Below are 27,246 nucleotides of genomic sequence, written 5' to 3' on the forward strand. Positions count from 1 at the left end.
GGCCTCCCACTTCGGACAGGCTCAGCGGGGGGGGGAAGGGGGGAGGGGTTGCGGGAGGGTGTCCCCACCCCCCACCGGGGGGGGGGGGAAACCTGCAGCACCAGTTTCTGCTGTTGTTGGAGCAGATCGCCGGGCTGCAGCCGTCAATATTTGGGGCTCCAGGTGCGTCGCCGTGGCAACCGCAGGCCCGAGTCCCAAAACACTGCCTGTGTTGTTGTTCTTTCCCGTCTCCGTTGCGCGCTGGGCTTTCCCAGGCGCAGAGGAAGTCCAAGCAGGGGGGCTGGGTCTTAAAGGGACAGGGGCACTCTGTCATTAGGTCAGCCCACGGTAGGGATTGATACAGGGCTATGGGGAGAGAGAGCGGGGCAGTGGGATTAGTTTGGGGATCGATACAGGGCTATGGGGAGAGAGAGTGGGGCAGTGGGATTAGTTTGGGGATTGATACAGGGCTATGGGGAGAGAGAGCGGGGCAGTGGGATTAGTTTGGGGATCGATACAGGGCTATGGGGAGAGAGAGTGGGGCAGTGGGATTAGTTTGGGGATTGATACAGGGCTATGGGGAGAGAGAGTGGGGCAGTGGGATTAGTTTGGGGATTGATACAGGGCTATGGGGAGAGAGAGCGGGGCAGTGGGATTAGTTTGGGGATTGATACAGGGCTATGGGGAGAGAGAGTGGGGCAGTGGGATTAGTTTGGGGATCGATAAAGGGCTATGGGGAGAGAGCGGGGCAGTGGGATTAGTTTGGGGATCGATACAGGGCTATGGGGAGAGAGAGTGGGGCAGTGGGATTAGTTTGGGGATCGATACAGGGCTATGGGGAGAGAGAGTGGGGCAGTGGGATTAGTTTGGGGATTGATGGGGGCTATGGGGCGAGAGAGTGGGGCAGTGGGATTAGTTTGGGGATCAGTACAGGGCTATGGGGAGAGAGAGTGGGGCAGTGGGATTAGTTTGGGGATTGATACAGGGCTATGGGGAGAGAGAGTGGGGCAGTGGGATTAGTTTGGGGATCGATACAGGGCTATGGGGAGAGAGTGTGGGGCAGTGGGATTAGTTTGGGGATTGATGGGGGCTATGGGGCGAGAGAGTGGGGCAGTGGGATTAGTTTGGGGATCGATACAGGGCTATGGGGAGAGAGAGTGGGGCAGTGGGATTAGTTTGGGGATTGATACAGGGCAATGGGGAGAGAGTGTGGGGCAGTGGGATTAGTTTGGGGATCGATACAGGGCTACGGGGAGAGAGAGTGGGGCAGTGGGATTAGTTTGGGGATCGATACAGGGCTATGGGGAGAGAGAGTGGGGCAGTGGGATTAGTTTGGGGATCGATACTGGGCTATGGGGAGAGAGAGTGGGGCAGTGGGATTAGTTTGGGGATTGATGGGGGCTATGGGGCGAGAGAGTGGGGGCAGTGGGATTAGTTTGGGGATCGATACAGGGCTATGGGGAGAGAGAGTGGGGCAGTGGGATTAGTTTGGGGATCGATACAGGGCTATGGGGAGAGAGAGTGGGACAGTGGGATTAGTTTGGGGATTGATACAGGGCTATGGGGAGAGAGAGTGGGGCAGTGGGATTAGTTTGGGGATCGATACAGGGCTATGGGGAGAGAGAGTGGGGCAGTGGGATTAGTTTGGGGATCGATACAGGGCTATGGGGAGAGAGAGCGGGGCAGTGGGATTAGTTTGGGGATTGATACAGGGCTATGGGGAGAGAGAGTGGGGCAGTGGGATTAGTTTGGGGATCGATATAGAGTTATGGGGAGAGAGAGTGGGGCAGTGGGATTAGTTTGGGGATCGATACAGGGCTATGGGGAGAGAGAGCGGGGCAGTGGGATTAGTTTGGGGATCGATACAGGGCTATGGGGAGAGAGAGCGGGGGCAGTGGGATTAGTTTGGGGATTGATACAGGGCTATGGGGAGAGAGTGGGGCAGTGGGATTAGTTTGGGGATCGATACAGGGCTATGGGGGGAGAGAGTGGGGCAGTGGGATTAGTTTGGGGATTGATACAGGGTTATGGGGAGAGAGAGTGGGGCAGTGGGATTAGTTTGGGGATTGATGCAGGGGTATGGGGAGAGAGAGTGGGGCAGTGGGATTAGTTTGGGGATTGATACAGGGCTATGGGGAGAGAGTGGGGCAGTGGGATTAGTTTGGGGATTGATACAGGGCTATGGGGAGAGAGAGTGGGGCAGTGGGATTAGTTTGGGGATCGATACAGGGCTGTGGGGAGAGAGAGCGGGGCAGTGGGACTAATTTGGGGATTGATACAGGGCTATGGGGAGAGAGAGTGGGGCAGTGGGATTAGTTTGGGGATCGATACAGGGCTATGCGGAGAGAGAGTGGGGCAGTGGGATTAGTTTGGGGATCGGTACAGGGCTATGGGGAGAGAGAGTGGGGCAGTGGGATTAGTTTGGGGACTGATACAGGGCTATGGGGAGAGAGAGCGGGGGCAGTGGGATTAGTTTGGGGATTGATACAGGGCTATGGGGAGCGAGAGTGGGGCAGTGGGATTAGTTTGGGGACTGATACAGGGCTAGGCCATGGGTTTACTGAATGCTTCAGGGCTCTGTCGCTCTCTCAGGTGTATTCCCTTGTCGGAGTCAGATTGAGCCCCAGACTGTTCCACATTCACACTGGGAGTCAGCTCCGAATTTCCGTCCCGCCTCGGGGCTGAGAAACAAATCTCTCAGCACAGTCGTTTATGATTCTGTATCTCCAAGGTAACCACCAACACACAACGCACACATTTCCCTCATTCCCTGAGGGAGCTTTACTCTGTATCTAACCCCGTGCTGTCCCTGTCTCTGGGATGGGGGGGACAGTGTAGAGGGAGCTTTACTCTGTATCTAACCCCGTGCTGTCCCTGTCCCTGTCCCTGGGAGTGTTTGATGGGGGGACAGTGTAGAGGGAGCTTTACTCTGTATCTAACCCCGTTCTATCCCTGTCCCTGGGAGTGTTTGATGGGGGGGGGGCAGACAGTGTAGAGGGAGCTTTACTCTGTATCTAACCCCGTGCTGTCCTGTCCCTGGGAGTGTTTGATCGGGGGGACAGTGTAGAGGCAGCTTTACTCTGTATCTAACCCCGTGCTGTCCCTGGGATGGGGGGACAGTGTAGAGGAAGCTTTACTCTGTATCTAACCCCGTGCTGTCCCTGTCCCTGGGATTGTTTGATGGGGGGACAGTGTAGAGGGGGCTTTACTCTGTATCTAGCCCCGTGCTGGCCCTGGCCCTGGGAGTGTTTGATGGAGGGGACAGTGTAGAGAGAGCTTTACTCTTTATCTAACCCCGTGCTGTCCCTGTCCCTGGGAGTGTTTGATGGAGGGTACAGTGTAGAGAAAGCTTTACTCTTTATCTAACCCCGTGCTGTCCCTGTCCCTGGGAGTGTTTGATGGAGGGTACAGTGTAGAGGAAGCTTTACTCTGTATCTAACCCCGTGCTGTCCCTGTCCCTGGGAGTGTTTGATGGGGGGGGACAGTGTAGAGCGAGCTTTACTCTGTATCTAACCCCGTGGTGTCCCTGTCCCTGGGAGTGTTTGATGGGGGGGAAAGTGTAGAGGGAGCTTTACTCTGTTTCTAACCCCGTGCTGTCCCTGTCCCTGGGAGTGTTTGATGGGGGGACAGTGTAGAGAGAGCTTTACTCTGTATCTAACCCCGTGCTGTCCCTGTCCCTGAGAGTGTTTGATCGGGGGGTACAGTGTAGAGGGAGCTTTACTCTGTATCTAACCCCGTGCTGTCCCTGTCCCTGGGATGGGGGGGACAGTGTAGTGGGAGCTTTACTCTGTATCTAACACCTTGCTGTCCCTGTCCCTGGGAGTGTTTGATGCGGGGACAGTGTAGAGGGAGCTTTACTCTGTATCTAACCCTGTGCTGTCCCTGTCCCTGGGAGTGTTTGATGCGGGGACAGTGTAGAGGGAGCTTTACTCTGTATCTAACCCCGTGCTGTCCCTGTCACTGGGAGTGTTTGATGGGGGGACAGTGTAGAGGGAGCTTTACTCTGTATCTAACCCCGTGCTGTCCCTGTCCCTGGGATTGGGGGGGACAGTGTAGAGGGAGCTTTACTCTGTATCTAACCCCGTGCTGTCCCTGTCACTGGGAGTGTTTGATGCGGGGGGGACAGTGTAGAGGGAGCTTTAATCTGTATCTAACCCCGTGTTGTCCCTGTCCCTGTCCCTGGGATGGGGGGGGGACAGTGTAGAGGGAGCTTTACTCTGTATCTAACCCCGTGCTGTCCCTGTCCCTGGGATGGGGGGGGGACAGTGTAGAGGGAGCTTTACTCTGTATCAAACCCCGTGCTGTCCCTGGGGAGTGTTTGAACGAGTGGTCGATGATGTACGACCTGTCCCAGTGGGGTAGTTTCCTGTTGCCGTGGTGATGCTGTGGGCCAAATGGCCTCCAGTTCACCAGCAAGGAGGGGGGGGGCCCTTACCCAACAGCACCACCACCTGGCCATGGCCGGTCCTACCGGTGCTGGGTCTCAGTTGGTGCACCCAATCCCCCAACCCGGCGTCAGTCAGTCAAGACCCTGGCCTGCACCCCGCTGACCGAACCCGCGTTCCCCCAAAGGACTTCGGCCTCTGCCCTGAGAGTCCGGAGAAATATCGTTGACGTTCAGGAAGCAAAACGCGTCTCTCTCTCTATCTCTGTCTGTCTCTATCTCTCTGTTTCTCTCTGTCTCTCTCTCTCTTCCTTTGTCTCTGTCTCTGTCTGTCTCTCTCTCTCTCTCTCTCTGTCCCTCTCTCTCTATCTATCTCTCTCTCTCTTTGTCTTTCTCTCTCTTTGTCTCTGTCTCTCTCTCTCTCTCTCTCTCTCTGTCTCTCTGTCTCTCTTCTCTGTCTCTCTCTCTGCCTTTCTCAGTCTCTTTCTGTCTCTCTCTCTGTCTCTCTCCCCCCTCTCTCTCTGTCTTTCTCTCCGTCTCTCTCTGTCTCTCACTCTGTCTCTATCTCTGTCTGTCTCTCTCTCTCTCTGTTTCTCTCTGTCTCTCTCCCTTTGTCTCTGTCTCTCTCTATCTCTCTCTGTCTCTATCTCTCTGTTTCTCTCTGTCTCTCTCTCTCCCTTTGTCTCTGTCTCTGTGTGTGTGTGTGTGTCTCTCTCTCTCTCTCTCTCTCTGTGTCTCTGGCCCTGTCTCTCTTTCTCTCTCTCTATCCCTCTCTCTCTTTGTCTCTGTCTCTCTCTGTCAGTCTCTTTCTGTCTCTCTCTCTGTCTCTCTCTGTCAGTCTCTTTCTGTCTCTCTCTGTCTGTCTCTTTCTGTCACTCTCTCTATCTCACTCTCTTTCTCTCGTTCTCTTGAGACAGAGAGACCCAGAAAGAGAAGGGGCTGGAGTTAAAGAAACAGAGAGGGAGAGAGAGAGAGACCAAGATTTATCTTCAGCATCCATTCGGCCCGTCGTGCCCAGCTCCTCCATGAAATACTATCCCGGCTGGTCTCACCGGAGCCCCAACTCAGCTCCAAATCCCCTCCCCCTCTTACCCCCCTCCACCCTCTCTCTAACCGCCCCCCGCACCCGCACCCACCCCTCCCCCTCCCCCTCACCCCCCTCCCCCCTCCCCCCTGCCCCCAGCCCCTCCCCTCCCCCTCCCCCTCCCCCTCACCCCCCACCCCCCTCCCCCCTCTCCCCCCTCCCCCCTCCCCCTCTCCCCCCTCCCCCTGCCCTTCAAAGTGGGTGGGGCCTAATGCAACCCCACCCCCGCGTCATCCAATCATAGTTCGTCCCTCCCCATTGGCTCCACCCAGACCCGCTGATGATTGGCTGAGCTGTTGGGTGAGGTCATAAAGGGATAAAGGGAGGGGGTGTGGCTTTGACAGAGGTTTCATAAACGGAGGGAGAGAAGGAGAGAGAGAGAGAGAGGGAGAGAGAGATAGGGATAGGGATAGGGAGAGATAGAGATAGAGAGAGATAGAGGGAGAGGGAGCGAGAGAGAGGGAGAGAGGGAGAGAGGGAGAGAGAGAGGGAGAGGGAGAGAGAGGAAGAGGGAGAGAGAGAGAGAGATAGAGAGAGAGGGAGCGACAGAGAGATAGAGAGGGAGCGACAGAGAGATAGAGAGAGAGGGAGCGAGAGAGAGATAGAGAGAGAGGGAGCGAGAGAGAGAGAGAGAGGGAGGGAGCGAGAGAGCGATAGAGAGAGAGGGAGCGAGAGAGAGAGAGGGAGCGAGCGAGAGATAGAGAGAGAGAGATACAGAGAGACAGAGATAGAGAGAGAGGGAGATAGAGAGAGCAAGGGACAGAGAGAGAGAGGGACAGCGAGAGAGAGAGAGAGATAGAGGTAGAGAGAGGAGGAGATAGAGGGAACGAGAGGGACAGAGAGAGAGAGAGATAGAGGTAGACGGAGAGAGAGATAGAGTAACAAAGGGAGAGAGAGAGAGAGAGAGTGGGGGTTCCTTTGGAGAGAGGTGACAGAGCGGGGAGCAGCGGTCCGGTCTCGGAGATGCGCAGGTCTCGGAGTAGCGGTTGCAGAGAGGGTCGGAGGACTGCTGCAGGGGGTCACCGAATGGCCATCAGCCAGATTCAGGTCCGGCCCTACAAACGTCAACACTGTCCTCCATCCCGGCCTGATCCAAGCCAGGTCGCACAGGGATCGGCTCATCGTGGGTGGCGAACCACCGCGCGCGAGTACGAGGTAACACCTAGACTGAGACCTCTGCACTTTGTTCATCTATATATACACAGGACCTTCCATTTGGTTCATCGATATATACGCTGACTCCCCCACATAGTTCATCTCAATATACATAGGCTTCTTCACTTGGTTCATTTATATATATACAGGCTTGTCCATTTGGTTCATCTGTAGATACACAGGCTCTTCCATTTAGTTTACATAGAAATACAGAGATTCCTCCATTTGGTTAATCTATATATACACTGGTTCATCCATTTTATTTATCTATACACAGACTCCTCCATGCAGTTTATCAATATATACATGGACTCTTCCATGTAATTCATCTATAAACACAAAGACCCCTCCATGTAGTATATCAATATATACACAGACCCCTCCATGTAGTTTATCTATATATACACAGAACGCTCCATGTAATTTATCTATATACACAGAACCCTCCATGTAGTTTATCTATATACACACAGATCCCTCCATGTAGTTTATCTATATACACACAGACCCCTCCATGTAGTTTATCTATATATACACAGATCCCTCCATGTAGTTTATTTATATACACACAGACCCCTCCATGTAGTTTATCTATATATACACAGACTCCTCCATGTAGTTTATCTATATATACACAGACCCCTCCATGTAGTTTATCTACATATACACAGACCCCTCCATGTAGTTTATCTATATACACACAGACCCCTCCATGTAGTTTATCTATATACACACAGACCCTTCCATGTAGTTTATTTATATATACACAGACCCCTCCATGTAGTTTATCTACATATACACAGACCCCTCCATGTAGTTTATCTATATACACACAGACCCCTCCATGTAGTTTATCTATATATACACAGACCCCTCCATGTAGTTTATTTATATACACACAGACTCCTCCATGTAGTTTATCTATATACACACAGACCCCTCCATGTAGTTTATTTATATATACACAGACCCCTCCATGTAGTTTATTTATATATATACACAGACCCCTCCATGTAGTTCATCTAGATACACACAGACCCCTCCATGTAGTTTATCTATATATACACAGACACCTCCATGTAGTTTATCTATATATACACAGACCCCTCCATGTAGTTTATTTATATACACACAGATCCCTCCATGTAGTTTATCTATATATACACAGACCCTCCATGTAGTTTATCTATATACACACAGACCCCTCCATGTAGTTTATCTATATACACACAGATCCCTCCATGTAGTTTATCTATATATACACAGACCCCTCCATGTAGTTTATCTATATATACACAGACTCCTCCATGTAGTTTATCTATATATACACAGACCCCTCCATGTAGTTTATCTATATACACACAGATCCCTCCATGTAGTTTATCTATATACACACAGACCCCTCCTTGTAGTTTATCTATATACACACAGACCCCTCCATGTAGTTTATCTATATATACACAGACCCCTCCATGTAGATTATCTATATACACACAGAAGCCTCCATGTAGTTTATTTATATATACACAGACCCCTCCATGTAGTTTATCTATATACACACAGACCCCTCCATGTAGTTTATTTATATACACACAGATCCCTCCATGTAGTTTATCTATATATACACAGACCCCTCCATGTAGTTTATCTATATATACACAGACTCCTCCATGTAGTTTATCTATATATACACAGACCCCTCCATGTAGTTTATCTATATACACACAGATCCCTCCATGTCGTTTATCTATATGCACACAGACCCCTCCTTGGAGTTTATCTATATATACACAAATTCCTCCATGTAGTTTATCTATATATACATAGCCCCCTCCATGTAGTTTATCTATATATAAACAGACCCCTCCATGTGGTTTATCTATATACACACAGACCCCTCCATGTAGTTTATCTACGTACACAAAGACCCCTCCATGTAGTTTATCTATATACACACAGATCCCTCCGTGTAGTTTATTTATATATACACAGACACCTCCATGTAGTTTATCTATATACACACAGACTCCTCCATGAAGTTTATTTATATATACACTGACTCTTCCATGTAGTTTATCTATATACACACAGACACCTCCATGTAGTTTATCTATATATACACAGACCCCTCCATGAAGTTTATCTATACACACACAGACCCCTCCATGTAGTTTATCTATATATACACAGACCCCTCCATGTAGTTTATTTATATATACACAGACCCCTCCATGTAGTATATCTATATATACACAGACCCCTCCATGTAGGTTATCTATATACACACAGACTCCTCCATGTTGTTTATCTATACATACACAGACTCTTCTATGTAGTTTATCTATATATACACAGACCCCTCCATGTAGGTTATCTATATATACACAGACCCCTCCATGTATTTTATCTACATATACACAGACCCCTCCATGTAGTTTATCTATATACACACAGACCCCTCCATGTAGTTTATCTATATACACACAGACCCCTCCATGTAGTTTATTTATATATACACAGACCCCTCCATGTAGTTTATCTATATATACACAGACTCCTCCATGTAGTTTATCTATATATACACAGACCCCTCCATGTAGTTTATCTAGATACACACAGATCCCTCCATGTAGTTTATCTATATATACACAGACTCCTCCATGTAGTTTATCTATATACACACAGACTCTACCATGTAGTTTATCTATATACACACACCCCTCCATGTAGTTTATTTATATATACACAGACCCCTCCATGTAGTTTATCTATATATACACAGACTCCTCCATGTAGTTTATCTATATATACACAGACCCCTCCATGTAGTTTATCTATATACACATAGATCCCTCCATGTAGTTTATCTATATATACACAGACCCCTCCATGTAGTTTATCTATATATACACAGATCCCTCCATGCAGTTTATCTATATATACACAGACCCCTCCATGTAGGTTATCTATATACACACAGACCCCTCCATGTAGTTTATCTATATACACACAGACTCCTCCATGTAGTTTATCTATATACACACATCCCTCCATGTAGTTTATTTATATATACACAGACCCCTCCATGTAGTTTATCTATATACACACAGACCCCTCCATGTAATTTATTTATATATACACAGACTCTTCCATGTAGTTTATCTATATACACACAGACCCCTCCATGTAGTTTATCTAAATACACACAAACCCCTCCATGTAGTTTATCTATATACACGCAGACCCCTCCATGTAATTTATCTATATACACACAGACCCCTCCATTTAGTTTATCTATATATACACAGACCCCTCCATGTAGTTTATCTATATATACACAGACCCCTCCATGTAGTTTATCTATATACACACAGACTCCTCCATGTAGTTTATCTATATACACACACCCCTCCATGTAGTTTATTTATATATACACAGACCCCTCCATGTAGTTTATCTATATATACACAGACTCCTCCATGTAGTTTATCTATATATACACAGACCCCTCCATGTAGTTTATCTATATACACACAGATCCCTCCATGTAGTTTATCTATATATACACAGACCCCTCCATGTAGTTGATTTATATACACACAGATCCCTCCATGCAGTTTATCTATATATACACAGACCCCTCCATGTAGTATATTTATATACACACAGACCCCTCCATGTAATTTATTTATATATACACAGACACTTCCATGTAGTTTATCTATATACACACAGACCCCTCCATGTAGTATATCTAAATACACACAAACCCCTCCATGTAGTTTATCTATATACACACAGACCCCTCCATGTAGTATATCTAAATACACACAAACCCCTCCATGTAGTTTATCGATATACACACAGACCCCTCCATTTAGTTTATCTATATATACACAGACCCCTCCATGTAGTTTATCGATATACACACAGATCCCTCCATGTAGTTTATCGATATACACACAGACTCCTCCATGTAGTTTATTTATATACACACAGACCCCTCCATGTAGTTTATCTATATATGCACAGACCCCTCCATGTAGTTTTTCTATATACACACAGACCCCTCCATGTAGTTTATCTATATATACACAGACTCCTCCATGTAGTTTATCTATATATACACAGATCCCTTCATGTAGTTTATTTATATATACACAGACCCCCCCTCCATTTAGTTTATCTATATATACACAGACTCCTCCATATAGTTTATCTATATATACACAGACCCCTCCACGTAGTTTATCTATATACACACAAAACTCTCCATGTCGTTTATCTACATACACAAAGACCCCTCTATGTAGTTTATCTACATATACACAGACTCCTCCATGTAGTTTATCTATATATGCACAGACTCCTCCATGTAGTTTATTTATATATACACTGACTCTTCCATGTAGTTTATCTATATACACACATACCCCTCCATGTAGTATATCTATATATACACAGACCCCTCCATGTAGGTTATCTATATAATCACAGACTCCTCCATGTTGTTTATCTATATATACACAGATCCCTCCATGTTGTTTATCTATACATACACAGACCCCTCCATGTAGATTATCTATATACACACAGACCCCTCCATGTAGTTTATCGATATACACAGACACCTCCATGTAGTTTACTTATATATACACAGACCCCTCCATGTAGATTATCTATATACACACAGACCCCTCCATGTAGTTTATCTATATACACACAGACCCCTCCATGTAGTTTATTTATATATACACAGACCCCTCCATGTACTTTATCTAAATATACACAGACTCCTCCATGTAGTTTATCTATATATACACAGACCCCTCCATGTAGATTATCTATATACACACAGAAGCCTCCATGTAGTTTATTTATATATACACAGACCCCTCCATGTAGTTTATCTATATACACACAGACCCCTCCATGTAGTTTATTTATATATACACAGACCCCTCCATGTAGTTTATCTATATACACACAGACCCCTCCATTTAGTTTATCTATATATACACAGACCCCTCCATGTAGTTTATCTATATACACACAGACTCCTCCATGTAGTTTATCTGTATATACACAGACCCCTCCATGTAGTTTATCTATATACACACAGACCCCTCCATTTAGTTTATCTATATATACACAGACCCCTCCATGTAGTTTATCTATATATACACAGACCCCTCCATGTAGTTTATCTATATGCACACAGACCCCTCCATGTAGTTTATCTATATATACACAGACCCCTCCATGTAGTTTATCTAAATACACACAGACCCCTCCATTTAGTTTATCTATATATACACGGACTCCTCCATGTAGTTTATCTATATATACACAGACTCCTCCATGTAGTTTATCCATATACACACAGATCCCTCCATGTAGTTTATCTATATACACACAGACCCCTCCATGTAGTTTATTTATATATAAACAAACCCCTCCATGTAGTTTATTTATATATACACAAACCCCTCCATGTAGATTATCTATATACACACAGATCCCTCCATGTAGTTTATCTATATACACACAGACCCCTCCATGTAGTTTATTTATATATAAACAAACCCCTCCATGTAGTTTATTTATATATACACAAACCCCTCCATGTAGTTTATCTATATACACACAGACTCCTCCATGTAGTTTATTTATATATACACAAACCCCTCCATGTAGTTTATTTATATATACACAAACCCCTCCATGTAGTTTATCTATATACACACAGACTCCTCCATGTAGTTTATTTATATACACACAGACCCCTCCATGTAGTTTATTTATATACACACAAACCCCTCCATGTAGTTTATCTATATACACACAGACTCCTCCATGTAGTTTATTTATATATACACAAACCCCTCCATGTAGTTTATTTATATATACACAAACCCCTCCATGTATTTTATCTAGATACACACAGACGCCTCCATGTAGTTTATCTATATACACACAGACCCCTCCATGTAGTTTATTTATATATACACAGACCCCTCCATGTAGTTTATCTATATATACACAGACCCCTCCATGTAGTTTATCTATATACACACAGACCCCTCCATGTAGTTTATTTATATATACACAAACCCCTCCATGTAGTTTATTTATATATACACAAACCCCTCCATGTATTTTATCTATATACACACAGACGCCTCCATGTAGTTTATCTATATACACACAGACCCCTCCATGTAGTTTATCGATGTACACAGATCCCTCCATGTAGTTTATCGATATACACACAGACCCCTCCATGTAGTTTATCTATATACACACAGACCCCTCCATGTAGTTCATCTATACACACAGACCCCCTCCATGTAGTTTATCTGCATATACACAGACCCCTCCATGTAGTTTATCTATATATACACAGAACCCTCCATGTAGTTTATATATACACACAGACCCCTCCATGTAGTTTATCTATATATACACAGACCCCTCCATGTAGTTTATCTATATATACACAGAACCCTCCATGTAGTTTATATATACACACACAGACCCCTCCATGTAGTTTATCTATATATACACAGACTCCTCCATGTAGTTCATATATACACAGACCCCTCCTTGTCGTTCATCTATATACACACAGATCCCTCCATGTAGTTTATCTATATATACACAGACTCCTCCATGTAGTTTATATATACACAGACGCCTCCATGTAGTTTATATATACACACACAGATCCCTCCATGTAGTTTATCTATATATACACAGACCCCTCCATGTAGTTTATATATACACAGACCCCTCCATGTAGTTTATCTATATACACACAGATCCCTCCATGTAGTTTATCTATATACACACAGACCCCTCCATGTAGTTTATCCATATACACACAGATCCCTCCATGTAGTTTATCTATATACACACAGACCCCTCCATGTAGTTTATCTATATACACACAGATCCCTCCATGTAGTTTATCTATATACACACAGACCCCTCCATGTAGTTTATTTATATATACACAAACCCCTCCATGTAGTTTATTTATATATACACAAACCCCTCCATGTAGTTTATTTATATATACACAAACCCCTCCATGTAGTTTATCTATATACACACAGACTCCTCCAAGTAGTTTATTTATATACACACAGACCCCTCCATGTAGTTTATTTATATATACACAAACCCCTCCATGTAGTTTATCTATATACACACAGACCCCTCCATGTAGTTTATTTATATATACACAAACCCCTCCATGTAGTTTATTTATATATACACAATCCCCTCCATGTAGTTTATCTATATACACACAGATCCCTCCATGTAGTTTATCTATATACACACAGACTCCTCCATGTAGTTTATTTATATACACACAAACCCCTCCATGTATTTTATCTATATACACACAGACGCCTCCATGTAGTTTATATATACACACACAGAACCCTCCATGTAGTTTATCTGTATATACACAGACCCCTCCATGTAGTTTATCTATATGTACACAGACCCCTCCATATAGTTTATCTATATACACACAGACCCCTCCATGTAGTTTATCTATATACACACAGACCCCTCCATATAGTTTATTTATATATACACAGACCCCTCCATATAGTTTATTTATATCTACACAGACCCCTCCATGTAGTTTATCTATATACACACAGACCCCTCCATATAGTTTATCTATATACACACAGACCCCTCCATGTAGTTTATTTATATATACACAGACCCCTCCATGTAGTTTATCTATATATACACAGACCCCTCCATGTCGTTTATCTACTTAGTCAAAGGCTTTTAACTGAGTTTATGCATATCCTTTTGCTTATTGATGTGCAGAGATCCCTTAAATGAGACCACAATCACCATAACCTCGATTATTATGTTCGCCTTCACCCTTTTCCTTCCCGTCCATCCTGTTTATCTGTGTATTCATGTGTATCAACACCTGCGTCTATATAGACGGGGTGATATAATTGATCCCTTGCCTCTCTCTGTACACCGCTGTCTATGTATACTCACAGCCTCAACTTGGCAGGAAGTTCAGATGGTGCGGTGTCTGGCTGGGCTTGTGGTAAAATGATCCTTTTTACGATCTATGCGTAGGTCTCCAATTATACCTGTCTGTAGATAAATCTCCAACTTAGTTTGTTTCGAGCCATTGCTGTTTGTAAGTGTTTTATGCCCATTTAGGTTCGTGTGCCATATTCCCGCACATTGATGTCTTAATTAGTCTATATATTGGCCCCTTCGCTTAGTTAATTCATCCAGACATGTCGATCCCTTAACGTTACTTTACTTGCGCGTATGACACACTGAACTCTGTTTACCTAGACAGAGGTATCGCCATCTGCCTCTGCAGAGAATAGGATAGAATACCTTTGTCACGTTAAAAGGGTTATTTTGTCCATGGTATATTTTTTTTCCCCCCAAGAGGGGTTGTAAAAGCAGAGGTGCTGAAGTGTCTGGTTTGAGCAGTGGCCAACCCTCCCAGATCGGGTTGGGGTTAGATTAGACTCACCGACAGCGTGGAAACAGGCCCTTCAGCCCAACGAGTCCACCCTCCGAAGAGTAACCCACCCAGACCCATTTACCCCTCTGACTAATGCGCCCAACGCAATTTGGCACGGCCGATCCACCTTGACCTGCACCTCTTTTGGACTGTGGGAGGAAACCGGAGCAATCCCGTGCGGACAACAGCGGGGGGGGTGGGGGAGGGAGGGAGAATGTGTAAACTCCGCACAGACGACCGCCCTGAGGCTGGGATCGAACCCGGGACGCCCTGGCGCTGTGAGGCAGCGGTGCTAACCACCGTGCCGCCCCAGTTTGTTCCAGCTGTGGTAGTCATAAGAAGTGGGGCCTGGCGCCCTTCAGTCACGAATTCCTCTGATTTTTTTTCTCTTTCTGAAGTCTCTCAGTTCCCTCCTGCCTGTGTATGTATCGAGCTTCCTGCCAACGGGTCGTGTTTATGGGATGTGACTGTGTTGGAACGATTAGCGTTCGGTCGGTTAGGCGAAGTGACTCTTAATGCTGCTTTCTCCTGCTCGCGTTTTAGCCGCAGCGTTTAAACAAATTCCGTTTTGCCTCAGGCTACGTTTGACTGGCTGCCTCGCACTTGGGGCACCCACTTCATATCTGTGTTTAAAATAAGGAAAGGTTAGGGTCTCCAGGATAGTTTGGGGGGGTGGGGGGAGGCTTCTGGCCTGGTCCATAACACACTCAAGGACTACAATGAAAGATTTACACGTCGCTGACTTGGACCCAGGCACAAGATTTGTTACAGAAGCAAAGTAACCAGCAACACTGGCTCTAGGCTTCCAGTCCGAACTAGGCCCTGGCTCCACATGCCAGGCCGTGTGGTCGCCATGCCAACGCCTGGGAGGCCCCTGAGGAAGGAGGCCTCTGGGCCAGGCCTATGTGGTCGCCATGACGACGCCTGCAGGCCCCTGAGGGAGGAGGCCTCTCGGCCAGGCCCGTGTGGTCGCCATGCCAACGCCTGGGAGGCCCCTGAGGAAGGAGGCCTCTGGGCCAGGCCTATGTGGTCGCCATGACGACGCCTGCAGGCCCCTGAGGAAGGAGGCCTCTGGGCCAGGCCTATGTGGTCGCCATGACGACGCCTGCAGGCCCCTGAGGGAGGAGGCCTCTGGGCCAGGCCCGTGTGGCCGCCATGACAACGCCTGGAGGGTCCGAGGTGGGAGGCCTCTGGGGGCATAGCTGGGGTGGTTGCCATGCCAACACAGGAGCCCCCCCCCCCCCCCCCCCCCCCAGGAGGAGGCCTCCGCACCAGGCTGGGAGGTCGCCACGTCAATGGCGGGAGGCCTCGAGGGGGGAGGAGGCCGCTGGGACGGACCACGTGAACGCCATTGCCAACGCCGGAAGGCCCCGACAGAGGGAGGCCACTCCGTGGGAAGGGGCCGCTGTGCCAGGCCGGAAACCATCGCTCGCTGGAGGCCGGGGACCATCGACGGGGAAGGCCGGGAATCAAAGGGAAGAAAAGGAGATGAAGGGAAAAAAAAAATAGGCACGGGGAATGGAGAGGAAAGAGAAGAAGATGGGACAGAGCAGGCAAGTGCCCTCCATCTTGTGACCTCGACCAGTGCACGTTGTGACCTCTGAAGTTAACCTGTCCGTTTTTCTCTTTGTGGGCAGTACGCGCTGTCGGTGAGGCCAGCGTGCAACGAGCGCTGCCAAATTCCCAGAGGGCAGCTCGGAATTGACCACTTACGGCGTGGGGCCTGGACTGGGACGGTGGGGGGGGGGGGGGGAGGGTGGGGGTTTCGTTGCCCTCAGCTGGAGGGTGGTAAAGACACAACAGGACACGAAACGCTAAGCCGCGGGGCCACAAGGTCGTCAGACACCGGAGGCAGGATTGGGACCCTCAAGCGTAGGCCACGTGGGTGCCCCCTCGAGTGCTGGGTCCGTCTCACCACGATTGGCGCTCATTCTGCGAAACCTCAATCGGGTGAGGCCGAAGTTATGTCAACCCACCCCCCCCCCACCTTCAATCCAAAAACCAGGCCAGGTCAATCTCTTCCCCAATTCCCCCCCCCCCCCCCCGCCCCACACACCTCCAATCCCGACGATGCTGGGACATCTTTTCCGGGAAGCGGGGACCAGATCTACGCACACTACCCCAAGGCGCACCTTCACCAACTTTCCCCACCCACCCCCCACCTCATTGCAACAGGACTTCCCGGGATTTTCGCCTCCAGGCCTCGTAGCGACAAGAGCTCAGAGTCGAGGGTGTGGTGCTGGAAAAGCGCAGCCGGTCAGGCAGCGTCCAAAGGAGCGGGAGAGGCGGGCATAACCTCTTCGTCAGCATTGGCTCGTTCCCGACGAAGGCCAAGAGGTCGATTCTCTCGCTCCCTCGGACGCTGCCTGACCAGCTGTGATCTCCCAGCACGACCCTCGCAAATAAGGGATGGAGGCCGGTTTCAGGCAAAACTCTGACAGAACTCTGACCGAGTTGGGAGCAGGCCATTCCGCCCATCGGGTCCGCACTGACCCTCTGAAGGGCAGCCCACCCAGACGATAATCCTGCGTCTCCCACGGCCGATCCATCCTAACCTGCACATCCCTGGGCACTATGGGTAATTTAGCACGGCCAATCCACCCTAACCTGCACATCCCTGGGCACTATGGGTAATTTAGCACAGTCAATCCACCCTAACCTGCACATCCCTGGGCACTATGGGTAATTTAGCACGGCCAATCCACCCGAACCTGCACATCCCTGGGCACTATGGGTAATTTAGCACGGCCAATCCACCCTAACCTGCACATCCCTGGGCACTAAGGGTAATTTAGCACGGCCAACCCACCCTAACCTACACATCCCTGGGCACTATGGGTAATTTAGCACGGCCAATCCACCCTAACCTGCACATCCCTGGGCACTATGGGTAACTTAGCAAGGCCAATCCACCCTAACCTACACATCCCTGGGCACTATGGGTAATTTAGCACGGCCAATCCACCCGAACCTGCAATCCCTGGGCACTATGGGTAATTTAGCACGGCCAACCCACCCTAACCTGCACATCCCTGGGCACTATGGGTAATTTAGCATGGCCAATCCACCCTAACCTACACATCCCTGGGCACTATGGGTAATTTAGCATGGTCAATCCACCCGAACCTGCACATCCCTGGGCACTATGGGTAATTTAGCATGGCCAATCCACCCTAACCTGCACATCCCTGGGCACTATGGGTAATTTAGCATGGCCAATCCACCCTAACCTGCACATCCCTGGGCACTATGGGTAATTTAGCACAACCAATTCACCCTGACCTATACATCCCTGGGCACTATGGGTAATTTAGCATAGCCAATCCACCCTAACCTGCACATCCCTGGGCACTATGGGTAATTTAGCACGGCCAATCCACCCTAACCTGCACATCCCTGGGCACTATGGGTAATTTAGCACGGCCAATCCACCCTAACCTGCACATCCCTGGGCACTATGGGTAATTTAGCACGGCCAATCCACCCTAACCTGCACATCCCTGGGCACTATGGGTAATTTAGCATGGCCAATCCACCCTAACCTGCTCATCCCTGGGCACTATGGGTAATTTAGCACGGCTAATCCATCCTAACCTGCACATCTTTGGACTGTGGGAGGAAACCGGAGCACCCGGAGGAAACCCACGCAGACACAGCGGGGGGGAGAATGTGCAAACTCCACACAGACAGTCAGTCACCCAAGGGTGGAATCGAACCTGGATCCCTGGTGCAGTGAGGCACCACTGAGCCACCATTTTATTAGTTTGAAGTTATTACTCAATGGTTATACAGCACAGAAACAGACTCGTCTGTCCGAATCCTCAATTAATCTGGTCTCTTTTGCCAGCCCTTGGCCCGTAGCCCTCCAACCCCTTTCCTATCCCTGTCCCCATCCACCTTTTCAATGCTGTCATTGTACCAGCCTCCACCCCCTTCCTCTGGCAGCTCATTCCACACACGCACCACCCTCTGGGTGAGAACGTTACCCCTCAGCTCCCTTTCCCCTCTCACCCTTAACCTACCCCCCTCTAGTTCTGGACTCCCCAACCCCAGGGAAGAGACTTTGCCTATTTACCCTATCCATGCCCCTCATAATTTTATAAACCTCTATAAGGTCACCCCTCAGCCTCCGACGCTCCGGGGAAAACAGCCCCGGCCTGTGCAGCCTCTCCCTGTAGCTCAAACCCTCCAACATCCTTGTAAAAGTTTTGTCAGAGGAATTAGCCCGACAGGGCACGGTTCACAAGAAACGCAGATGGAGGTGGAATTGACAAATGGTTTATCGACCCAGCGATATCGCGGGAAGGGAGACTGACCGAGCTGAAACAGCACAGACCAGGTGTGTCCAGGAAGCTGGAACACTCTTCCCTGAGCTGATGATCAAGCCAGTTTTTTTTTAAAAAATAGGAATTCTGTACAACAACGTTAATTTAAACAAAAATCAAGGAAAATACTACGTACTTGATAATCAAGTAATCCGGTTATGATGGTGATAGTGGCAAAGCAGTTATCAGGAGGGTGGGTTGACACAATGGAGCATTCTGGGAGCAAAAAGTGGTTCTTCATGGGATCAGGAGATTGCAGCTCTCTTCGAGGGGTAGGTGAGAATGTCCCTTTTAAAGCAGTAAGGTGATTCCATTCTGGCTCTCCCTGCGAGTGAGGTATTCTGGTACCTTTCCCTCTGACCTGTCCTTTGTGCGGCTTTGGTATCACCGGGGTACGAGACTGCCCTCGGGTTGGGGGGGGGGGGGGGGGAGATTTGGGGCAGTGGTGCTGATCGGCTCCAGGAAGCTTATCGTCGGTTTGCCTTGGGAGGTGGTCTGCGAGTGACTGTGCTCATGTCTGGGTTCCCTTGGTCAGCCTGTTTGGTCAACGCTGAGGCATTCTGGGAGTTTCTGACACGGTTTTCTGCGTGGCCATGCTCTGGGTGGGCAGATCTACTCGCACGTCTTTCCTGAACCCTTTCGAATGGGGAAGGAGATCGTTCAGCCCATCCAGTCTGGTCTAGCTCTTTTAATAAGCGATTTACTTACTCCTACCCTCCCTGATAAATCCCCGATGAATCATTAGTGGAAAGCAAATCTTAGCAGGACTTATACACTTAACAGTAAGGTCCTGGGGAGTGTTATTGAACAAAGAGACCTTGGAGTGCAGGTTCATAGCTCCTTGGAAGTGGAGTCGCAGGTCGATAGGATAGTGAAGGAGGTGTTTGGGATGGTGTCCTTTATTGGTCAGAGTATTGAGTACAGGAGTTGGGGAGGTCAGGTTGGGGCTGTACAGGACATTGGTTAGGGCCACTGTTGGAATATCGCGAGCAATTCTGGTCTCCTTCCTATCGGAAAGATGTTGTGAAAGGGTTCAGGAAAGATTTACAAGGATGTTGGAGGGTTTGAGCTACAGGGAGAGGCTGGGCCTGTTTTCCCCGGAGCGTCGGAGGCTGAGGGGGTGACCTTATAGAGGTTTATAAAATCATCAGGGGGCATGGATAGGGTAAATAGGCAAAGTCTTTTCCCCCCTGGGGTTGGGGAGTCCAGAACTAGAGGGGCGTAGGTTTAGGGTGAGAGGGGAAAGATATAAAAGAGACCTCAGGGGCAACTTGTTTCACCCAGAGGGTGGTACGTGTATGGAATGAGCTGCCAGAGGATGTGGTGGAGGCTGGTACAATTGCAACATTTAAGAGGCATTTGGATGGGGATATGGATAGGAAGGGTTTGGAGGGATATGGGCCGGGTACTGGCAGGTGGGATCAGATTGGGTTGGGATATCTGGGTGGGCAGGGACGGGTTGGGCCGAAGGGTCTGTTTCCGTGCTGTACATCTCTATGAGTCTATGCCTTAATACATTTGACAGCTTGAATACGAGAGGTTGGTTTTGATGGGTTTTTACTGCGTGCAGATGACGTCCCGTTTGGGGAGTTGAGGGGTCCCCGTGACTTGGGGTGGGGGGAGGGGGGCGGGGGGAGGTGTTGGGGGAAGCTGGGAATCCCAGTCAAACCCCCACCATCTCCCCCAGCTTGGGGACCCTGCAGGGGGTGGACGCAAGAACCCCACCTCGAGAAATCCAAGTCCCTTGCAACACCCCCCCCCCCCACCCCCCCCCCCCCAGGGACAAAGCAGCCCCCGCCCCCCTACCTCCACCTCGATTGGGCCCTCACCCACACCCCTCCACCCGCCCACGACGCTCAGTCACGGGGGTTTGTACCATGTGCGAGACGCCCCCCCCCCCCGGGAACTCTCCTCGGGCAGCACCTTTCCCAAAACCCCTCCAGGAGGATGATGGGAAAAGGGGGTAGGGGGGTAGGGTTGGGGCAGATACAACCCCTCACCCCCCCCCCCCCCCCCACCACACCTCAACCCCTTGCCACCCCCTGACTCAGGTCAGAATCCTTGGCTTGGGGACTCCCCTCCCCCCCCCCGAGGGACGCGGTGGGTCCAGGGAGGTCAGGTGGGCCGGTGCGATTCAAGATGGCGGCTCGCTCGATGGGTGGGCGGCCAATCAGGGACGTGGGGGAGGTGAGGGGGGGGGGGGGGGGGTGACCAATGCCGGGCCCAAACCCCCGCGGCTTGACGCCGGAAAGAGGTTCAACGCCGGGGCTCGAACTCTTCCCTGAGTGTCTGTGTGTGTGAACCTCGTGCAGGTGGAGGCCATCTTGGATTCACGTTACATCGAAGGCAGCGTCAAGTACCTGCTCAAGTGGAAGGGCTACAGCGCCAAGGACAACTCGTGGGAGCCCATCGAGAACCTCCGGGGGTGCCCGCAGCTGCTCAGGAAATACCACGCCCGGCTCGAGACCTCCCTCAAGGCCGAGCCAGACCAGGTGAGCAGGGAGGAGGGTTCTCCAATGGGCGACAGACACCAACCCACCTCCCAACGGTCAACACTCCGCCATCTTCAAATCCCAGCCTCAGCTTCCTCCCCCACCCCCACCCCTTTTACTCTGTATCTAACCCTGTGCTGTCCCTGGGAGTGTTTGATGGGGGGGACAGTGTAGAGGGAGCTTTACTCTGTATCTAACCCCGTGCTGTCCCTGTCCCTGGGAGTGTTTGATGGGGGGGACAGTGTAGAGGGAGCTTTACTCTGTATCTAACCCCGTGCTGTCCCTGGGAGTGTTTGATGGGGAGAACAGTGTAGAGGAAGCTTTACTCTGTATCTAACCCCGTGCTGTCTCTGTCCCTGGATGAGGGGGGACAGTGTAGAGGGAGCTTTACTCTGTATCTAACCCTGTGCTGTCCCTGTCCCTGGGATGGGGGGGACAGTGTAGAGTAAGCTTTACTCTGTACCTAACCCCGTGCTGTCCCTGTCCCTGGGAGTGTTTGATGGGGGGGACAGTGTAGAGGGAGCTTTACTCTGTATCTAACCCCGTGCTGTCCCTGGGAGTGTTTGATGTGGGGGACAGTGTAGAGGAAGCTTTACTCTGTATCTAACCCCGTGCTGTCCCTGTCCCTGGGATGGGGGGGAAAGTGTAGAGTGAGCTTTACTCTGTATCTAACCTCGTGCTGTCCCTGTCCCTGGGAGTGTTTGACGGGGGGGGACAGTGTAGAGGGAGCTTTACTCTGTATCTAACCCCGTGCTGTCCCTGTCCCTGGGATGGGGGAGACATGTAGAGGGAGCTTTACTCTGTATCTAACCCCGTGTTGTCCCTGTCCCTGGGAGTGTTTGATGGGGGGGGGGCAGTGTAGAGGGAGCTTTACTCTGTATCTAACCCTGTGCTGTCCCTGGGGAGTGTGTGATGCCGGGGGGGGACAGTGTAGAGGGAGCTTTACCCTGGACAGTGGTGATTGGGGGTTAGCCTCCCAGCCGCTGTGTTGTATGCTGCTCCCAGCGCAACCACATCTCTCCGACCCCCTCAACACCAACCCCCCCACACCAGCACCCCACCGCACCCTCCACTTTCGCCCGAACGATCTGAGCTGCCCGTCTCTGCAGAGTCTATAAATACCGTCTGACGCAGCGTGACAAACAGATGGGAACTCTCTCAGCTCGGAGTTGGCGTTCCTATCTTTAGCTCCTGCACAAGCTGTGCCTGACTGGGGACACACACACACACACACACACACACACACCCACACACACAGCACGGAGTGGGGCTGATGGAATTCACTCTTGGCAGGGTAAGGTCTCCAATCATCCCAGCGTCTCCTCACTCTGCCCCCCTCGGCCGTTGTGGGGAGCCGGGGGGAACCGAGAATCTGAAGGCCCCGCTCGCCAGGATCTCTCTACCGTGTCTCCAGTGGGGAGTCAGATCGCCGTCGTCCGGGAGTCAGGGCTTGACTTTCGTAGAAGGCAGGAGGGGGGCTGGGAGGGGGGGGGGGGGGGTGGTGGGAGAGGCCGACAAAATACAGGAGAACGTCAGGGCCAGGGCAGTGGGATTAGTTTGGGGATCGATACAGGGACGTGGGGAGAGAGAGTGGGGCAGTGGGATTAGTTTGGGGATCGATACAGGGACGTGGGGAGAGAGAGTGGGGCAGTGGGATTAGTTTGGGGATCGATACAGGGACGTGGGGAGAGAGAGTGGGGCAGTGGGATTAGTTTGGGGATCGATACAGGGCTATGGGGAGAGAGAGTGGGGCAGTGGGATTAGTTTGGGGATTGATACAGGGCTATGGGGAGAGGGAGAGTGGGGCAGTGGATTAGTTTGGGGATTGATACAGGGCTATGGGAGAGAGGGTGGGGCAGTGGGATTAGTTTGGGGAATGATACAGGGCTATGGGGAGAGAGGGTGGGGCAGTGGGATTAGTTTGGGGATCGATACAGGACTATGGGAGAGAGAGTGGGGCAGTGGGATTAGTTTGGGGATCGATACAGGGCTATGGGGAGAGAGTGGGGCAGTGGGATTAGTTTGGGGATCGGTACAGGGCTATGGGGAGAGAGAGTGGGGCAGTGGGATTAGTTTGGGGAATGATACAGGGCTATGGGGAGAGAGGGTGGGGCAGTGGGATTAGTTTGGGAATGATACAGGGCTATGGGGAGAGAGGGTGGGGCAGTGGGATTAGTTTGGGGATCGATACAGGACTATGGGGAGAGAGAGTGGGGCAGTGGGATTAGTTTGGGGATCGATACAGGGCTATGGGGGAGAGAGAGTGGGGCAGTGGGATTAGTTTGGGGATCGATACAGGGCTATGGGGAGAGAGAGCGGGGCAGTGGGATTAGTTTGGGGATTGATACAGGGCTATGGGGAGAGAGAGTGGGGCAGTGGGATTAGTTTGGGGATTGATACAGGGCGATGGGAGAGAGAGTGGGGCAGTGGGATTAGTTTGGGGATCGGTACAGGGGCGGGGCGGTAAAGCGGGGAGGGAAGAGGTCCCGGCGATCTCTCGATCCTGACCCCTTGACCGAAACCCTTCCCGTTCCGCAGAGCGGCGAATCGTTGCCGGGCGGAGAGAACCTTCCGGAAGCGCGGAACCTTCGTAGCAGCACCCGTCAGAGGTCCCACCACCTGAAGACCTGCTTCAAGGAGGTGGGTGTTGGTCTCCGATGCCCGGAGGGGGGGGGGGGGGGTCGAGTTGGGGTGGTAGGGGGGTGGGTGGGGGGAAGAGGGTGACGTTCACGAAGGGAGAGATTCCCCCCCCCCCCACGCCGTCTCCCGTCGCCATCGTTGCCCCTTCCCTCGCCCATCCGCTCGGCACCCCCCCCCACCCCCTCCCCCCACACGAGGTCAGCCGGGAGGCTCCCTCACGTTTCCCGCCTTACCCCTCCCACCGCCCACCCCCTCTGCTGGGGGAGAGACGGGGGGAGGGGAGGGGAGGGTTATTGGAAACGTGGGGCGTGCGCGTGGGTCTCGGGGAGGGTGGTGTGCGGTCGGGGGCGGGGCGGGGCAACCCTCCATAGAAACGCGTGTCGGCTCCAACTGGCCGAAGGGTCGGTTTCCATTCCGTGACCCTACGACCCCCAACACCTCTTTCCCCCCCCCCCCCCCCCCCCCCATCTCTCCGCCATGTCGTGGGACGTGCGGGTCAATGGGCAGGGCCCAGTGTTTATCGCCCCCCCCCCCCCCCCCCCCCCCCCGTCTCTAATGACCCCTCCTTGAGAAGGTGGGGGTGAGCTGCCATCTTAGCTGCGTGCTGCTGTGGGGTAGACCCACCATGCCCCTCAGGGAGGGGAGGGGTGAGGGGGGGGGGGCCATCCCAGGATTCTGACCCCGGGAAGGAGCGGCCGATAGATTCCGGGACGGGGGGAGTTGGGGAGAGAGGGGAGGGGGGAGGTGGTGTTCCCCGTGTATCTGCTGCCCCCCCCCCCCCCCCCGCCTTCTTGATGGTAGAGGGGTGTGGTGGGGGTGGGGGGTGGTTTGGGAAGGTGCTGTCTGAGGGGCCCCCCCTCGGTGAGGTTCTGCAGTGGGTCTCGTAGACGGTACACACTGAGCGTCGGGGGATGGGGTGGTGGGGGGGGGGGGGGGGAATGGGGTGGGGTGTGGAGGGAGCTGGGAGGGGTGGCGCAGGGGCGGGGAGCGGGTGTGCGTTTGGTGGGGGTTTGCGGACCGATGGCAGCTGGTGAGGCGAATCGGTGAACGTTCGACAGACAGAGGCTGGCGCGGGTCACCGGGAACGTGCGTGCCAACCTGTGTTCACCCCCCCCCCCCCCCCCCACCACCCCACCTCCTACCCCAACCCACCCCGCAATCCTGAAGGTGGGCTCCTCCCGAAACGTCGGACTTTTACACTCCCCTCCACCCTCCCCCCCCCCCACCTTGATGCTGCCGATGATCTTCCGGCCTCCTGCCTGTCCACCCGGGACCCCAGCACCTGAGGGTTAGTGGTCTGTAATTTTGGCGGGAGAACGTTTTCTCAGATGACGCCCGGAGGCTGGTCGTGTCCAATGCGGGGAGGTGGATGGCGGGGTCTTGGCGGGAAACTGGAGTCGGGGACCACGGTCATCTCGTGGGGGCGGGTTGGGTGGAACCGCGAGGGGCCGAATGGCCTCCTATCCTGATTCGCACGGTCTTTGCGCCGTTCTCGAGTGTTGTCAAGAGCTGCGTCCATCCAGGGCAGTGTCCCCTCGGTCATTCGCGGGGGGCACCATTTTGTCTGGGTCCTCCCCCTCCCGTCTGCTTCATCACCGTCTGGGATGGGACCGACGATGGTGGGGTCATCAGCGAGCATGAGAATAGGGTCGCGTATTTGGTGACGCAGTGGGGGGCTGAGTACGTCCCATTGGGGGGGGGGGGGGGGCTCCAGTGTTAGTCAGGATGAAATATTGTCCCCAATCTTCGTGGATTGCGGCCTGTGGGTCAGGAAACTGAGGAGCCAGTTCCACGGAGTGCTGACATCACTTAACGTCTGTGGTGTTTACATAAGAGTCACAGAGATGGACAGCACGGAAACAGACCCTTCGGCCCGTCCCCGTCCCTGCCGACCCTGATATCCCAACCCAATCCAGTCCCCGTTTGCCAGCCCCTCGGCCCATTACCCTCCAATCCCTTCCCTATCCCTGTCCCCATCCCCCTTTTCAATGCTGTCATTGTACCAGCCTCCACCCCCTTCCTCTGGCAGCTCATTCCACACACGCACCACCCTCTGGGTGAGAACGTTACCCCTCAGCTCCCTTTCCCCTCTCACCCTAAACCTACCCCCCTCTAGTTCTGGACTCCCCAACCCCAGGGAAGAGACTTTGCCTATTTACCTTGTCTATTTACCCCTATCCGTGCCCCCTCATGGTTTTATAAACCAGGTCACCCCCCCCCTCAGCCTCCGACGCTCCGGGGAAAACAGCCCCGGCCTGTCCAGCCTCTCCCTGTAGCTCAAACCCTCCAACATCCTTGTAAATCTTTCCTGAACCCTTTCACAACATCTTTCCGATAGGAAGGAGACCAGAATTGCCCGCGATATCCCAACAGTGGCCCTAACCGATGTCCTGTACAGCCCCAACCTGACCTCCCAACTCCTGTACTCAATACTCTGACCAATAAAGGAGACCATCCCAAACACCTCCTTCACTATCCTATCGACCTGCGACTCCACTTTCAAGGAGCTATGAACCTGCACTCCAAGGTCTCTTTGTTCAGCGACACTCCCCAGGACCTTACCATTCAGTGTATAAGTCCTGCTAAGATTTGCTTTCCCAAAATGCAGCCCCTCACATTTATCTGAATTAAACTCCATCTGCCACCCCTCAGCCCAT

At 51.2% G+C, this 27,246-nt stretch overlaps 1 protein-coding gene and 1 long non-coding RNA gene across 2 annotated transcripts in view; one reads left to right on the forward strand and one right to left on the reverse strand.

Moving 5' to 3' along the window:
• Positions 1–27,246, reverse strand: part of LOC140454478 (uncharacterized) — a 656,315-nt gene that overhangs the window by 571,208 nt on the left and 57,861 nt on the right. The window lies entirely within an intron of this gene.
• The window catches only part of LOC140455202 (chromo domain-containing protein rhino-like), a 21,873-nt gene continuing 639 nt past the window's right edge, over positions 6,013–27,246 (forward strand). Inside the window, exons 1-3 of the mRNA XM_072549919.1 lie at positions 6,013–6,602; positions 21,770–21,949; positions 24,488–24,589. Of these exons, the coding sequence (XP_072406020.1) occupies positions 6,411–6,602; positions 21,770–21,949; positions 24,488–24,589 (474 nt within the window). The 5' untranslated portion in view covers positions 6,013–6,410. The remainder of the gene's footprint in view (positions 6,603–21,769; positions 21,950–24,487; positions 24,590–27,246) is intronic.

The sequence above is a fragment of the Chiloscyllium punctatum genome, chromosome 3 (assembly GCF_047496795.1).
Source record: "Chiloscyllium punctatum isolate Juve2018m chromosome 3, sChiPun1.3, whole genome shotgun sequence".
Classification (NCBI taxonomy): Eukaryota; Metazoa; Chordata; class Chondrichthyes; order Orectolobiformes; family Hemiscylliidae; genus Chiloscyllium; species Chiloscyllium punctatum.